The sequence below is a fragment of the Lissotriton helveticus genome, chromosome 1_1, assembly GCF_964261635.1.
Source record: "Lissotriton helveticus chromosome 1_1, aLisHel1.1, whole genome shotgun sequence".
Lineage (NCBI taxonomy): Eukaryota > Metazoa > Chordata > Amphibia > Caudata > Salamandridae > Lissotriton > Lissotriton helveticus.
This window is the reverse complement of record NC_136057.1, coordinates 1,412,696,339-1,412,711,350: the sequence shown is the minus strand read 5'-3', so window position 1 is coordinate 1,412,711,350 and position 15,012 is coordinate 1,412,696,339. Positions and strand designations below refer to the sequence as shown.

The 15,012-nt window shown below is 45.2% G+C and overlaps 1 protein-coding gene across 5 annotated transcripts in view; it reads left to right on the top strand.

Annotated features, from left to right (window-relative positions):
* The window catches only part of SMARCA4 (SWI/SNF related BAF chromatin remodeling complex subunit ATPase 4), a 778,095-nt gene extending 766,610 nt beyond the window's left edge, over positions 1–11,485 (top strand). For 3 of the 5 annotated variants that reach the window (XM_078684972.1, XM_078684966.1, XM_078684983.1), the window contains exon 34: positions 10,256–10,821. In XM_078684972.1, coding sequence (XP_078541098.1) covers positions 10,256–10,288 — 33 coding nt within the window. In that variant the 3' untranslated portion in view covers positions 10,289–10,821. Of the gene's footprint in view, positions 1–10,255 lie in introns of all 5 variants that reach the window. The other 2 variants (XM_078684950.1, XM_078684957.1) reach the window with 1 other exon arrangement.
* Positions 11,486–15,012: the final 3,527 nt, after the last annotated feature.

Here is a 15,012-nt window from a genome sequence, read left to right as displayed (position 1 = left end):
TTCTCTTGTTTGGAACATTCTCAGCTTGAGACACACATGGGTCTTGGATAACTATGATGAGGACACTTCCTCAGACACTCACCAGATGTCTGTCTTTTCTCAAAATTCCATGTCACATTAAGTACTAATACTTTGGGTTCACATGCTGCTTTATGATGTTAGAAATGCAACCAACAGCGGAGTTGTAAAATTGGATATATGTATCTGCTCCTGTAATCTCAACCTGGTTAAGACTGTAATGACTAGCTCTATATATGAACTTCTTTTGTTAAGGTGATAAGGTACAATCTGAGGTGAATGGATGGACGCTAGTTGATATCAACATTCATGTGATAATGATGTTTTTATTGTATTTCATTTCATGTATATAGAAATGTTGCCATTAATTTCTTCTGTGGGTGAATCCGGCTGATGTTCCATTCTCGTAGTTAACGTTTGATTTTTAGGGATGGATCTCTGAATCGGGAATATTTACACTATATTGTTGGAAACTGGTGCTCAGTAATTACCTGACTGATAATACCGTCCAAATAGATGCGGAGATTCATTCTGGTGTAGTAACCATGTATATTTAAATGTATACGGATAGTGGGTTTTGCACGTATATAGGCTCAATAAAGTTTGTCTTCCGAATGAAAAACGAGTAAAGTAAAAACACTCGGATTGTGGAGTGAAGTTTTGGGCGGCCATATTGGATGAGGTTTTGTCCGGTTTTAGAGTTTTAGTTATGTACATAAAACTCCTTGAGATGCTGAACAATCAGTAGAATAGGAGTATAAATGTTGCGTTGATTGCAGAAATATGGTGCAGTTTTCTAAATTATTATCGGAGGCACAATTTCGCGGTTTTTAGAATATAAATACTGCCCTAAAAACTAAGATGGCGCTTACTCTGAACGCCAGTCCGATGTTATGAGGGGCACTCTACGGGTCTCGGTAAGTGGCTGCACGGGCGTGGGCTTTGGACATTAGTCACGTTATTTTAGGGATTGTATAGCATCGTGTTATGATCATAAAGAGGTTGATGTGATGATTGTATCCATGGCGCTGGTCGTATTATACTTTTTCGCGCTGGGTAAACAGTTGTTTTCACGTACTGTAAACAATCTAGATTTTGAGGATGGTGCAGTATGTGAGAGAGAGATCTGTCCGAAGTTTGTAGTACGGATGGGTAGATACTGTGGAAGTTTACATATGCTGGTATAACACGGCAGGGTCAAATTTGAGAGGATTTGTGTTTTAAAATACATGAAGGGATGAAACCTTATGGAATATATAACTTACAGGATACATGACAACAGATCATGTGAATTTCGATTTTTCTCTTGGACGCCTAATGGTATACTGAGCGGTAAGAATCATTATATTCCTGCATATTATGATACCACAGAACGTGTACACTGTGTAGTTAGTGACACTGGGTTATTACTTTTGACAGAGCTGTATATGAATTTGAAATAGCAAAATCTTCTTCCTGTACTACGGAGTTGTTGGTAATTTTGGATTTAAAGAAATATCCTGATAGGTGAGCAGATTTTGGAGCATCAGCATGGGGTTCTTTCACTGGAGGAATTTTGGTCTTTACTTTCTTGCTTTCTTTGGATAAAGGTGTTGCACTGTGTACTCTCATTTTTCAGTTGAACTTAGTTGAATCAATCTAGACCCTTTGCAAAATTATGTATTTTTAGTAGCGGAGTGTAATGTGATCTTTTATTAGAACTGATTCCCTCACCTATGAATCACTGTGTGATTTTTATTTGTCACATGGGTGATATGGTGGTGGTGTTCTGATAAATATACATGTATGATACAGCATGGTTTTTAAATTTAATTGTAGCCCTGAAGAAGTCAGAGATGCAGAGGCATCGTTACTGACGAAACACGTGTTGGCTTTGGATGATTTGGCTTTGGATGATTTGAAGATTGCCATATGTGACTGACAAGAATATTTTATCTGATTTGAAGAATAAAATCATCATAAAAGAAGATTGACTGGACTTCTTTACACTCAAAGCGAAGTTGTGCCCAGGACATAGTTTTGAATTTTCAGTTTGGACTGGTTTTCTAGTTCATATCCGGGGATACAAGTGGCTGTCCCCGTCCTTGGAAGCACACTGTGACTGTTTATTGTTTTTGATTTGGGGAGTACAAATGTCGGCTTGTGTGCAAGAAAGCTTTGCCACTTTTCCTGTTTTTCACCATATACTCTTAAATGGCAGCAGTGCCCAGGAATGGCCCTGGGTACTGTAGGGGCACAGGGGTCATGCACCTGTGCCCACTCCACTGGCATAGGGCACCGAGGTAGAGGGGTGGCTGATGTATGCCAGGGCAGTGGGTTTTGTGGGCATGGCACACAGGGATGTGTGCCATGTTGAGACTCTGTTTAGTTCTGTACCTAGACACTCAGCCTGCAAAGGCAGTGTGTGGGTGTCAGGGTACAGGGCCCCTAAGGGTGGCACAATAAGTGCTGCAGCCCTTAGGGGTCTTCTCTGGTCACCATGCCCTGAGTACCTAGGGTACCATTTACTAGGGGCTGATAGGTGGCCAGAGATGCCAATTGGGTTGTGTTTCAACAAAGCTTTAGGGAAGGAACACAGGCCCTGGGTACCTGGGTGGCAGGAGCCCAGGGCACGCTCAGTTAAAACACATCAGCAGTTCAGCAAGAAGTGGGGGCATACCAATGCAAGAAAGATGGCACTTTCTCACATCTTGCCACTGGCTTGACAGGTAACACAGGAGCTAACAAACTCCTTCACCTTTTGGTGCATCTGGGGCCAGTCGAAGTGTCTCACTAGCCTTTCCCAAGTTTTGGTTTGCCCCTTGATGTCCAGCTAGGGGGTGTCATGAGCCAAAGTTAGGAGGAACTCCATGTACTTCTGTGGCACTACCACCCTCCTGGTGGTTCCAGGAGTGGGGTTTCTTGCCTCAGCCTACATTAATCCCTCTGCCCAATAAGCTCTGTGTGTACCACTGACATCTTCCTGTGCTTCTGAAACAGCTTGCTGGCTCAGGCGTTCAAGAGTGGGGCAATCTTGCTGACCCTGGCACAGCTCTTCCCTAGTGGGTCCCCCTGGGCCTAAGAGTTCAGCCTGGTAAGGCTCAAGCTCCATGGGCTCAGTTCCCTCTAGGGTTTCCAAGTCCTCTCCCTGAGGAGAGGGATCCTGGGAGGTTTGCTGCGTCATCTCTACTGGGATCGATGGCCTCATGCATTTTTCTCATACCCAACTCCTGATTGAGGTTGAGACTGTTGCAGCAGGATCTGGAGGACAAATGGGACCAATCCTCAGGGCATTCGGAGAACCCAATTCTCCTCTCTGTCAGCTAGGAGATCCATTCTCTGGTGTACTCAGCCAAAGAATCTCCTGGTGGGAGTCCCATTCCATCAACCTCTCCCAAAATAATCCCTGATCACAGATGCTTCTCTTCAGGGATGGGGGCGCACCTGGGTCATCTGCAGACTCAGGGCAGTTGGTCGACCAAGGAGCAGACCTATCATATAAACATGTTAGACCTGCGGGCAGTTCATTTAGCCCTCAAGGCTTTCCAGCGATCAATTCAGTTCAAATCGATACTGATACAAACGGACAATACAACCACCATGTATTATTTAAACAAACAAGGAGGAACGCACTCTCGCCCTCTGTCACTGGAATCTCAAGCAATCTGGTACTGGCTTCTAGCCAGGATCCTCTTGATCACATCGGTGCATCTCCCCGGAGAACAAAACGTGCGGGCAGACGCTTTCAGTTGGCACTTCGAAGAACAAGGAGACTGGGTGCTCAACGACGAGGTGGTGGCAGACATTTTTCATCAATGGGGTCAGCCATCCATCAACCTCTTTGCAGACTAAACAGAAAATGCCACGCCTTCGCATCCAGATTTTACCGACCAGGAACGGGAGGGAATGCTCTTTAGATAGACTGGTCCGGGATGTATGCATACGCCTTTCCGCCACTTCCTCTCATCTTGAAGGTGGTAACCAAGCTCATCCGATCTAGGATGGAGACGATCCTGATAGCACCGGACTGGCCTCGCCAATGGTGGTATCCGGACCTACTGCAACTCTCGATCTGTCCGCACAGGAAGGTCCTGTGCAGGCCGGACCTTCTGACCAAAATGAGTCCGAAAATTCAGCACCCCAGTCTTCCCTCACTGAGCTTGGCAGCATGGCTTCTGAGGTCCTGCAGTACGAACATTTAAATCTCCCTCAGGACTGTATGGACATTTTGAGGGAGTCAAGGAGGCTATCCACGAGGAGCTCTTACTCCTTTAAATGGAAAAGATTTTACTTATGGTGTGTACATAATGGCTGGAGTCCGACTAGCGGCAAGAGGAGGTAATCTTGCCGTATCTGCTTTATTTAGCTAAATCTGGTTTAAAGTACACTTCTATAAAGGTTCATTTGATGGCCATTACGGCCTATAGAAAGTCACCTAACCAACCTTCTTTCTTTCAACTTCAGGTGGTCAAGGATTTCCTTCAGGGATTGAAGAAGGTTTATCGCCCTATCCGTCCTCCTTGCTAGTTGAATCTGGTTTTGTCCAAATTGATGGGTTCACCTTTCGAACCCATTCATAAAGCCACGTTACAGCACCTAACATGGAAAGGGGCTTTTCTGGAGGCTGTAACATCAGCACGCAGAGTGATTGAAATCCAGGCACTCTGCTCTAAGGAACCGTATATGGTCTTCCATCACAATAGGGTGGTTTTGAGAACTCACCCTTCTTTCTTACCTACCAAAAGTAGGGTCTGACTTCCATGTCAACCAGACGGTTTCTCTCCCCTCTTTTTTAGGTCGAGCCTAGAGCAGCGCATGCGCTGCTTGCTCGATCTTTAGTAAAGGGGCAAAAAAAAGTGCTACGTACCAGAGTTTAGCTGGCCTGAAGCATGAGTGCATGTGTCCTCGGTCACGGGTCATTAAGTTGCTTTCCCCTCTGCCTCCTTTTGATCACTTTAACTTTCACTTTCGTGGTTGGCTGCACTTTCATGGCTTGGCTGGCTTGTTTTATTTAAACTAACTGCAGACCTACGAAAATTCGCTCTTTAAAATTAACAGTACAATCACACAGTCAACAATGGCCCCTGCAGCGTCTCCCGCCGCACTTTAGGTTTCAGCTAGGCATCCTCTTTCACTTTAACACAGGCTCACAGTCAACAATGGTCCACCCACCCCATCCCCCCCACCAAGGCGCCACGCTGTAAACATCTTAACTATCATTAAAATGAGTTCCCGGTCTCGCATGGATTGATTCCTATGTAAACATCGCAGGTGTTGTACGTGGTGGCGTTACCATACGTGCACTGTGATTACCCTTCCGCCCCTCTCCTCCTGGTCAATTAAATGCTTCCAGCCCTTTTCACAAACATTACTTCCACAAGTATGCACTTTAAAAAATGGCGTCACTCGTAAAACACACAGCCTTTGACTATGTACTAAATGGAATGGAATAAATGAACAGTGTTATCTCAGCTGGTTAGAATTCACGCTATGCTTTGAAACGGCTTGCTTTGCGGCCTCCTTTAGCACTGATGATTGTGTGCAACTGCCTGTATCCAAAACCAAAACAATCTTTAAATAAATCCAGTCTCTTCGGTGCTGGAAAACTGGGGGTGCTCAGCCCTGGATAAAGATAACAGCATGCGAACTGAGCGAAATAAATATTCAATTATCTGCAGAACTCAGTACATCATTCCAAGGCATGCTCTTCTGAGCCCTCCTATGACACTGAATGTTCACAGAATACCAATTACATTGTTTGGCACATGAGCACGACTGAACTTCAAACAAAGAGAAACATTTCAGTAATTACTTTACAGCAGCACTACTTCAGCTGGGCCTTTTGTCGGTTCACTTAGCATTCAGTGCTGCCCAGGACAGCTTGAGGATAACACATTTGTGTATCAAAATATATTTAGCTGTTCCCTTGTGCTGGTGTGGTACATGACAGAAAGTAAAGAAGCAGAAAGCATTCAGAGGAATTAAATGCTCAGATTTCTTTACTTTCTCCTAGGAACGCGTAGGTTGTTCAAATATATATCTCTGCTTAGTTTACATGAGTTTATTAGCCATTTTCGGTATTTATTTATTTCCGGCAAGTACAAAAATATACACATTTGAAAATGTTGGTGTAGTAATCTGCTTCTTATGTAATGCATCTCCCTGGCCCTGGTTCTCTGCCTGATGCTCTAGCTATGTGATGTCATTTGGAATGTTATGGATTTTTGTACTTGAAGGGGGAGCTGTTGGAGAAGATGGGATGAGCAGCCAGGAGACTGCTCGTGGTGGGGCTAATATTAAGGCTTACATTGGAACTTACCAAGATGTAACTTGAAGAATAAAATACCATCTACAAGAGCTGTCTACGAGACTTCATTGATTTCTACAGTTGGGGTTCGTGATTCCCATTTCAAATGACGTATTATATTTTTTTGTGACTCTGCACTTTTATCATCTTGTAGTACCGCTTTCGACTGTCCATGCCTGTGAATTTCTTTGTGGGGCGCCACTTTCTTTCCCTGGGCATTTGTTTTCTTAGCATTGTGTTTTTTTGGACTTCCCTTTCTAATGATCTTTTTGACCCCCGTTTGATGGCAACATATAGTAATACTAGATTCTCTTTCAAGGTTTTGTGCCTTTTCCATTTTTGGAGATTGGCTCGGCTGTGATGGCCTGCTTTTTCATGTACTTTTTTCATGTGTAATAAGAACCACTTGAATATTCAGTTTCTTGTTTGTGGTCTGTTTTCTGTTTTTTCCATTTCCTCTATTAGAGTTCTTTGTTGACCTGCCTTCCCTGGTATTTTGACCTCCAAGGAGGTACTTTAAAAACTTTTCCTCTTTGAGCAAGTCCTCTGCCTTCAGGCCTTGCTTGATCATCCTCACACGTGTCCTTGGATGTTGAGAAGAAAGTGAATCAGGCCTCACAGCACATTTCATTTTCAGGGAAAATCTGTTGTAGATGATGGGTCGTCCCCAAACAAGATTGGAGCCACCCACTGAAACATGTTTGCTCTTGCTTTCATAAATAGGAGTCTGTTTTATGTGACAGACTCCTCAGTAAGCACTGAATGGCGGGGCTATGTGAAAAATAGAGGACCACAGGAATTCATCTCAACTTTGACTGGTTTTGATTCAGCGTAATATTTCTGTGTTGCTTGCAGTCTATGTTGACTATTTGTATCACAGTGAGGTATACAACTGGGTGATTCTTGTGCTTCCGTGGACACCAAATTCATTTAGAACCTTTCAATGCTTCACTCCAAAATTTTCTTTACAAAGTGATTTGGGGTGTCATCATCATTTTTGCAATGAGGATTAATTAGACCACATACATAAGTAGTGGAACTGTGCAGAAGGCTCTCAAAGGCTGAGAGGGTTGTTTTCACCCTTTCCAACCAAACGTGCACCACACACACAACCACATGCACAGCCACACACACACAACCACACACACACCACACACCCACAACCACACCCAACTACACCCAACCACACCCACACCTAAACACAACCACACACACACAACCACACACACACACAACCACACACACACACACAACCACATATACACACAACCACATATACACACAACCACACACATACAAACACACAACCACACACACAGCCACACAACCACACACACAGCCACACAACCACACACACAACCACACACACAACCACGCACACAACCACGCACACAACCACGCACACACGACCACACACACAACCACACACACAACCACACACACAAACGCACACAGCCACACACAACCACACACAACCACACACACACAACCACCACACACAACCACACACACAACTACACACAACCACACACACAACTACACACAACCACAAGCCCACACACAAGCACACACACAAGCACACACACAACCACGCTCACACAACCACACACCCAACCACACACCGACAACCACACACCCACAACCACACACCCAACCACACACCCAACCACACACACACAACCACACACACAACCACAGATAAAACCACACATACAACCACACACACACAACCACACCGTCAGTGCACACTTTCACCAGATACAGACACCATCAGTCGTCAGTGCACGCTTTCACCGGGCACAAACACCACCAGCCATAAGTGCACGCTTTCACCGGGCACAAACGCCACCAGCCGTCAGTGCACGCATACACCGGGCACAAACGCCACCAGCCGTCAGTGCACGCTTCCACCAGGCACACACCACCAGACATCAGTGCACGCTTTTACAGGCACACACACACCACCAGCTGTCAGTGCACGCTTTCACCAGGCACACACCACCAGCCATCAGTGCACACTTTCACCAGGCACACACACCACCAGCCGTCAATGCACGCTTCCACCAGGCACACACACCACCAGCCGGCAGTGCACACACATCACCAGCCATCAGTGCATAATTTCTACAGGCACACACACCACCAGCCACCAGTGCACACGTCAATTGTTAACGCATCCACAATTATCTATTGTAGCAGTATGGCGCACTTTACTTTTGAACATATTCATCTAAAGCGCAGCATGCCACCATTGCTACAAAAATAAATACACTTTTTTTGGCCTACAATTTATAGAATTTTGTTGCAATTGGTGTTGCAATATTTAGCAGTGCCAATAGATCAAACTTAATGCGAGACCTATTGCATTGCAAATGCTTGTTTCCAAATCATGCTACACCAGTAGAAAGGTATCTTCACTCGTTAGACCTCAAGAGGGTTCTCAAATTCTATTTGGAGGGAACAAAATCAGTTAGAAAGTCAGATCAATTGTTTGTAAACTATGCCTCTATTAGGACAGGATTTCCAGCCTCCAAACGATCCATTTCGAGGTGGATAGTGTCCTGCATTAAATTGGCTTATCAATTAGCGAACAGCCCTCTGTTGGTTTCCCCTAAAGCTCAACCTACTAGGGGAAAGGCGGCTACTATAGCTTTCTTACACAATGTACCGATGGCCTTGATTTGCAAGGCTGCAACTTGGAAGTTGGTACACACGTTTACTAGACATTGCTGTTTTGATTCTGACTCCAGAGCGCATACCCAAGTAGGCCAAGCCTCCTCGAGGAATCTGTTCAAATGCTAGCCTGATTGGAGTCATTGATGTTTTTTAACAATGTCTACTCTGTTGTACTTGTCACTTGCCCGCAGGAAGAGAGGATGGGCTTACTACTCGATTCATGTGCTTATGACTATTGATGAGGATCCCCTGGAAAAGAAGGATAAGTTACTTACCTGTAATCCTAGTTCTCAAAGTCATAAGCAACCCACGCACCTCCCCGGGCAAGTGATCAAGGTGAATGTCATCTCTTTGTGCTCTGGCCTTCGGGTCTCCGCAAAGAACAACTGACCTAACTATGACCCCTGAGGCACGATGGGAATCTAGGGGTCATGGCTGCCTTAAAGGCACAGTGCCAGTTTTATTTTATGTGTTTCTGTGGGTTAGCTTTTTAGCTTTCTACACTTATGTTTCTACAATGCAGCCTATAGGCTGGCAATGTTTTTCATTCCTCTTTGCAGGAGTATGACGTCTATGATGCATTAAAGCAGTTTTCAAATGTGTTTTCTTTCTCCCCGCTTTATTGGAATGTTTTATATTTATGCAAAGGAACTTCTTACAGTGCTCAGCCTTTAATGTATGGAGGGCTGCATTGTGTTTATTGTGATATACATATATATATATGTGTTTTTAGAGCTACATCTATGTTTCACATATATGTTTTTATATGTTTCCGGGGTCCCCACGCATGGGCGGGGATATTCATGTGCTTATGACTTTGATGAGGATACCCCTGGAAGAGAACTAGGGTAACTTATAATTTTTACAGGACCTCAGCAATTTCCATAATATGGCTGGGCATTGGGTGTCATTGATTCATCTGTGTATGTTCCATTCATGTTCTTTGGTAATTATATTATGAGACCAGCAATTTGGTGCTGTATTTATTGCAGAGTCTATGCTTTGTAGCTGTTTGAACTGGAATCTGCTCTTGTTGACAATCTTTACCACTCCGACTTGCAATTCAAAATGCTAATGCAATGCAAGGTATTGATAGAGTAACAGAAACCTGCACCCCACGCCTGTGCAGTTGTTTGAAATCTAGCTCCATAGTTTGAAATCCTGTGCGGCATTTCCTAAGCAGTGCCTACCTTTCTTTGTAGTCTCCTGGTTCTCACTGTAGTAAAAGATTTCCGAACCCCACATGCTAACATCTGTTCACTTTTCCTTTCCCAGGAGCACTCTCCCAGCGGTACTGATGAAGACTGATTTGGGACCGAAAAACATTCCCCGGACCATTGGGCTCCTCCTTCCAAAGCATGGGAGAATTGCATTCCTCTTTGCTCTAATTTTTAACGGGTAGCAGCAGTTGTAGTTTTGGACTTTGAAACAAACTGTACAAAAACCAAACTCTTCCATATTTATTCTGCGGGAGTCGGTTGCCTCCTATGCACGGCACATCATCGGCTCCTGGCAGTCGTAGCATTGGGATCAGCATTAACTCTTAAATAAGAGTCAGGTCTGCGCAGAAAACACTTGACAAATGTACATATATATTTTTCTGCTTTGGGCGGTAGTGTAGGGTGGGGGGTGCAGTATTTGAATCACTGTAGTTTAAACCGTGGATGCATGTGTGTAGCCGTTCACTTCTCTCTAGTACTGTATTTTATGAAAGACAGGTCACGAATCTCAAGCTGCCTTCCCCTGCGGAGAGGTAGTGCAGGCTGTGTGTATGTCTGCGTGTATGTATGTGCGTCAGTATCACTGGATTTCAAACAGTAATAAATTAAAATAAAACCCTATTTCAGTTTTTATTTCATACAGTTCATCTTATGTGTTAATGTTCTAAGGTGATTGCGCAGCTGGCAGATTAGTGTAAGACCATGTCAGAGTCATCGTAATGTTGGATCGCAGGGATAAATTGTTAGTAGCGGACCAATGTGACACGCTGTAGAAAAAAGTGATGGGCAGTCACTTTATTCTGTGCCAACATGGTCTTCTTGCCTCTGGCTTTTGGATGACTTCACCTATTGTTTCTGACATAGCCATCCTTCATTCAATAAAGAGCCTTGAATAAAGCAGAGGTGCAAACTGATGGCCTGTACCACTGTACACAATTGCTTCAGCCTACTATCACTCTTACTATATCATTTTCTCCAGTGCCATACTTGGACTCTTGGTACTTAGAAAAGTTCGACTTTGACTTAAAAAGTCATTAAAACAATCATTTTATTTTTAAGGTGATATATGTTAATACTGAAACTCAATTGTAAAAAAAAAAACTTCATGTTTAGGGAAAAAATGCTTATAAGAAACTGTTTTAAATCAGCTGTTTAAGCCGCAATGATCTTTTAATTTAAAAAAGGCAAATTATGTTGGGGTTTTCTTCCATGTGTTGTCCTTTTTTCTGTAACTACCTTAAATATATTTTTAATTAATTTAATAAAACCTATTTGTGGATACTTATGGATACTTCACCGGTTAAATCACTTTCAAGTGCTAAAATTGATATGGAAATTTCAATCATCTCTCCTGTGCCTAAAGATTGTGTCAAGGGTTCTACTGGATCCCAGGATTGTCCCTGTACATGACGTTATGAAGCCATATATGACCCTCCTGGCCGCACTAATGTCTTTTTTACACCCCACACATGGCAAATGCTGGTCCAAGGATTTCATCAAAAATTGCTTGTTTTGCTATGCATTGACTGTGTATCTCCCCTGAAGATTTCAGAGTTGAAATATGTCATTCCTGCAGCAAGCAGATGTCGCTCTTGGATTCCCACTATTTCTATGTCTGGTGTTTGGGACCTAAACACAACTCCAGGTCATGTGTGGGTTGCCTCATGCTCGCCAAAGTCAACAAAAAGATGGAGGTACAGCTCTACTTGGCGCAGTCCTGTGACAAACGCCAGAACAGTCACAGCTGTAGATCTCACTGTGGTTCGCTTAAATTGGTAAGTCTTTAAAACAGGCCATTTCCAAATAATCCTGCAAGAAGCAAAGCTAATTTCTCCCAGTTCTCAAAGTTTTGCAGACTAAAGGATTAGGGCTTTCAGTTGGTGGCTTAGTTCACCGATAACAGCCTAGACATCGTCTGAAGAAGCCTATATAGGTGGAGATTCAACTAGGAAATTACTTTCTCTGGGCCGGGAGCACTTTACCCTTTTTCTAGAGAGTATGTTTCCTTGCGCTGACCCCCCATGGAAAGCCGCTTTTATCCCAGGCTATGTTAGCCATCGTCTGCTCCATTTCAACTCCATATGGCACACCTTTGGAACCTCCAATCAGACTTCCACTGGTGGCTCCATCTCTCACGTTAATTGTTCTGGCACCAGAAGCACCTCTTATGCTGTCAAAAGCGTTGCTAGTTGCTCCACCACTAGCATCTGTTTCGGGACTCATTCTTGAGGACTCTGGTGCCAGCTTCAGATCTGATATAGGAAGTCACAAACGTTCAGAAGACATATGTTTTTTTTTGTCAGGTCTAGTTGTGTGACATTGTAGGTGGTTGAGGAGGAACACCTTATAGACCCTGCCTTGTCATAAATATTTGTTTTGTTTTTAGGACCTCTTTGGCTCCAGTTCGGACCACATCCAAATGCTGAATATAGTCTACCATGATGAGCAGTGACGAGTGCAGTCTTATTTCTTCTACTGGTTTGGATGCTGGTCCTCTTAGGTCATATAGAAGGCAAGTAAACTTGGGCACTTCCCCATTGAGGGCCTGGAGTGCCCTGGTGTAGGAAGCTGGTCTGAGAAAGTGCCATCTTTCTTGCATAGGTATGCCCCCACTTTTTGCTGAATTGCTTTGACTAAGTGTGCCATGGGCTCCTGCCGACCAGGTGCCCAGGGCCTGTGTTCCTTCCCTAATACTGTGTTGAAACTAAAACCCAATTGTCAGCCCCTAGTAAATGGGACCCTAAGTCTAAGTACAGAACTAAACAAAGAGTCGATATGCCCACAAAACCCACTGCCCTGGCATACATCAGCCAGCCCTCTAGCTGGGTGCCCTGTGCCAGTGGTGTGGGCACATGTGCATGAGCCCTGTGCCCCTCCAGTACCCAGGGCCATTCCTGGGCACTGCAAGTGCAGTGATGCCATTAAGTATATATGGTGCTGGGAGGTTGTCATTACGAACTCCACAGCACCATAATGGCTACACTGAAGACTGACAGTTTGATATCAAACTTCTCAGCATGTTAAACCCACACTGATGCCAGTGTGGGATTTAATGTAAAATGCACTACAGAAGGCATCTTAGAGATGCCCCCTGAAACCTAACCTACAATCCAAGTCTTGTCTGAGAGGCTGTCTAGGCTGCCACACAGCAGACATGTTGCTGGCCCCTGGGTGGAGAGCCCCGCTCTCCTCGGCCTGCAACAATGCCCATCCTGGGACGAGGTGCCAAGCCACTTCCCCCAGGATGGGCAGGGGAAGCTTCAAAGGCATTCCGCCTTTGTGAGCTTCTCCAGAGCACTTGCTGTACTCAGCAACTGGCCTCCACCAGTTCTAACCCCCACTCTGGCGGGAAAGCCTACGTCAGGAAGAGGGGTGGGCCAGCCTGTGCGAACTCCACCCCTCAGGTGGGAGAGGCGAGGTGAAGCACGACCCCGGGCTCCGGCCATCTTGAAGATTTGGAGCCCTGCCCAATCACAGCTAGTCTCCTGCCCCCCTCCCACAGGAGAGGAGCAGGCTAGGGAGTGTACCCACCCCAGGACAGGGACCCATTGGTCCCTGCCCTTCCCCTATCTGTAGCACCCCTAAATTTAGTATTTAGGGGCACCCTGAACCTTCCTTCCTCAGATCTTGATTGCAACAAGAAACAAGAAGACCTGCCGTGCAGCTGCTAACAAAAGGACGCCGCCCACGGACTTGGTCCCACAACCCTACAGGCCTGTTGATCCTTGAACCTGCTCCTGAGAAACTCCGGCATCTCCTGCGGACAGCAACCTCGAAAACCCTGGAGGACCTGGCTGCCTTGAACCTTCCAAAAGACTGGGACTCCCACGAGCATCCAGCCCACTCTGCACCCGCCAAGCCTGGCCTGTGCCTGAGTGACCCAAGACCACGAGGACGTTCCCCCGGCGTCTGGGACCCGAAGTCTAGTGCCCACAGACCCTCCTCGACCAACGAGACGATGCCTGCAACTTCAGAACCAGGGACCCCTCCAACCGCGACCAGCTGTGGGTAAGATTTCCCGACACCAAAAGACACCCCTGCGGCCCCCTGTACCTTTCTTTGTGCTACCTACCTTTTCTCCAAGATTCCAACTTACCTCTCGAAGTGGTGGTCGCACCTGAAGAATCTCCGTTCCCGAGTCTGCAGCCTTTGTTCACTTTTTACTTTTCCCATTGGATAACATTGAGAGCCCGACGGCTGAAAAAAGCACCCTGCACCCAGCCGCCTGAGTGCCGCTGGAAGTGCAACACCTACCCTACTCTACTTACCCAGTTGCCCTGAGTAAGTGACCAGGAGCCCAGCTCCCACAGCCGCATTGCCTGCTTGCTTGCAGCCACCAACCATAGGCCCCCTACCCTCCATTGGATTGCATTGGGCCTACTCTCTCTGCACCCGGCTGCCCCTGTGCCGCTGAGGGTGTAACTACTGTACCTTTCCCAACCTGGGAGACCCCGGAGTCTATGCCCAGAAACTTAAATCTACCAGTCAAGTTCTTACCTAAAAGGCGATAACTCATTTTCCTTCTATTGGTTAACATTAACTGGTTTCACATGAAATTTCTTCTAAGTGTGGAGTTTTGAAACTTTAAAATATTTATCTAAAATCAGCCGAATACCGAATTCCGAATTACTCACCTATGATCAGGAAAGAAGCCAGTACTGTACCTTTTAGCCCAGTACTGAACCGCAAAAGTAATCCTAACCGTACTTGCCAGTTACCTGTATTTTCTTCCATAGGAAACCATTGACTGTTTTTCTGTAATTCTAGGATCCAGTCCTGGGTCAGAAAAGTAATCTATAAAGTAATCAATTG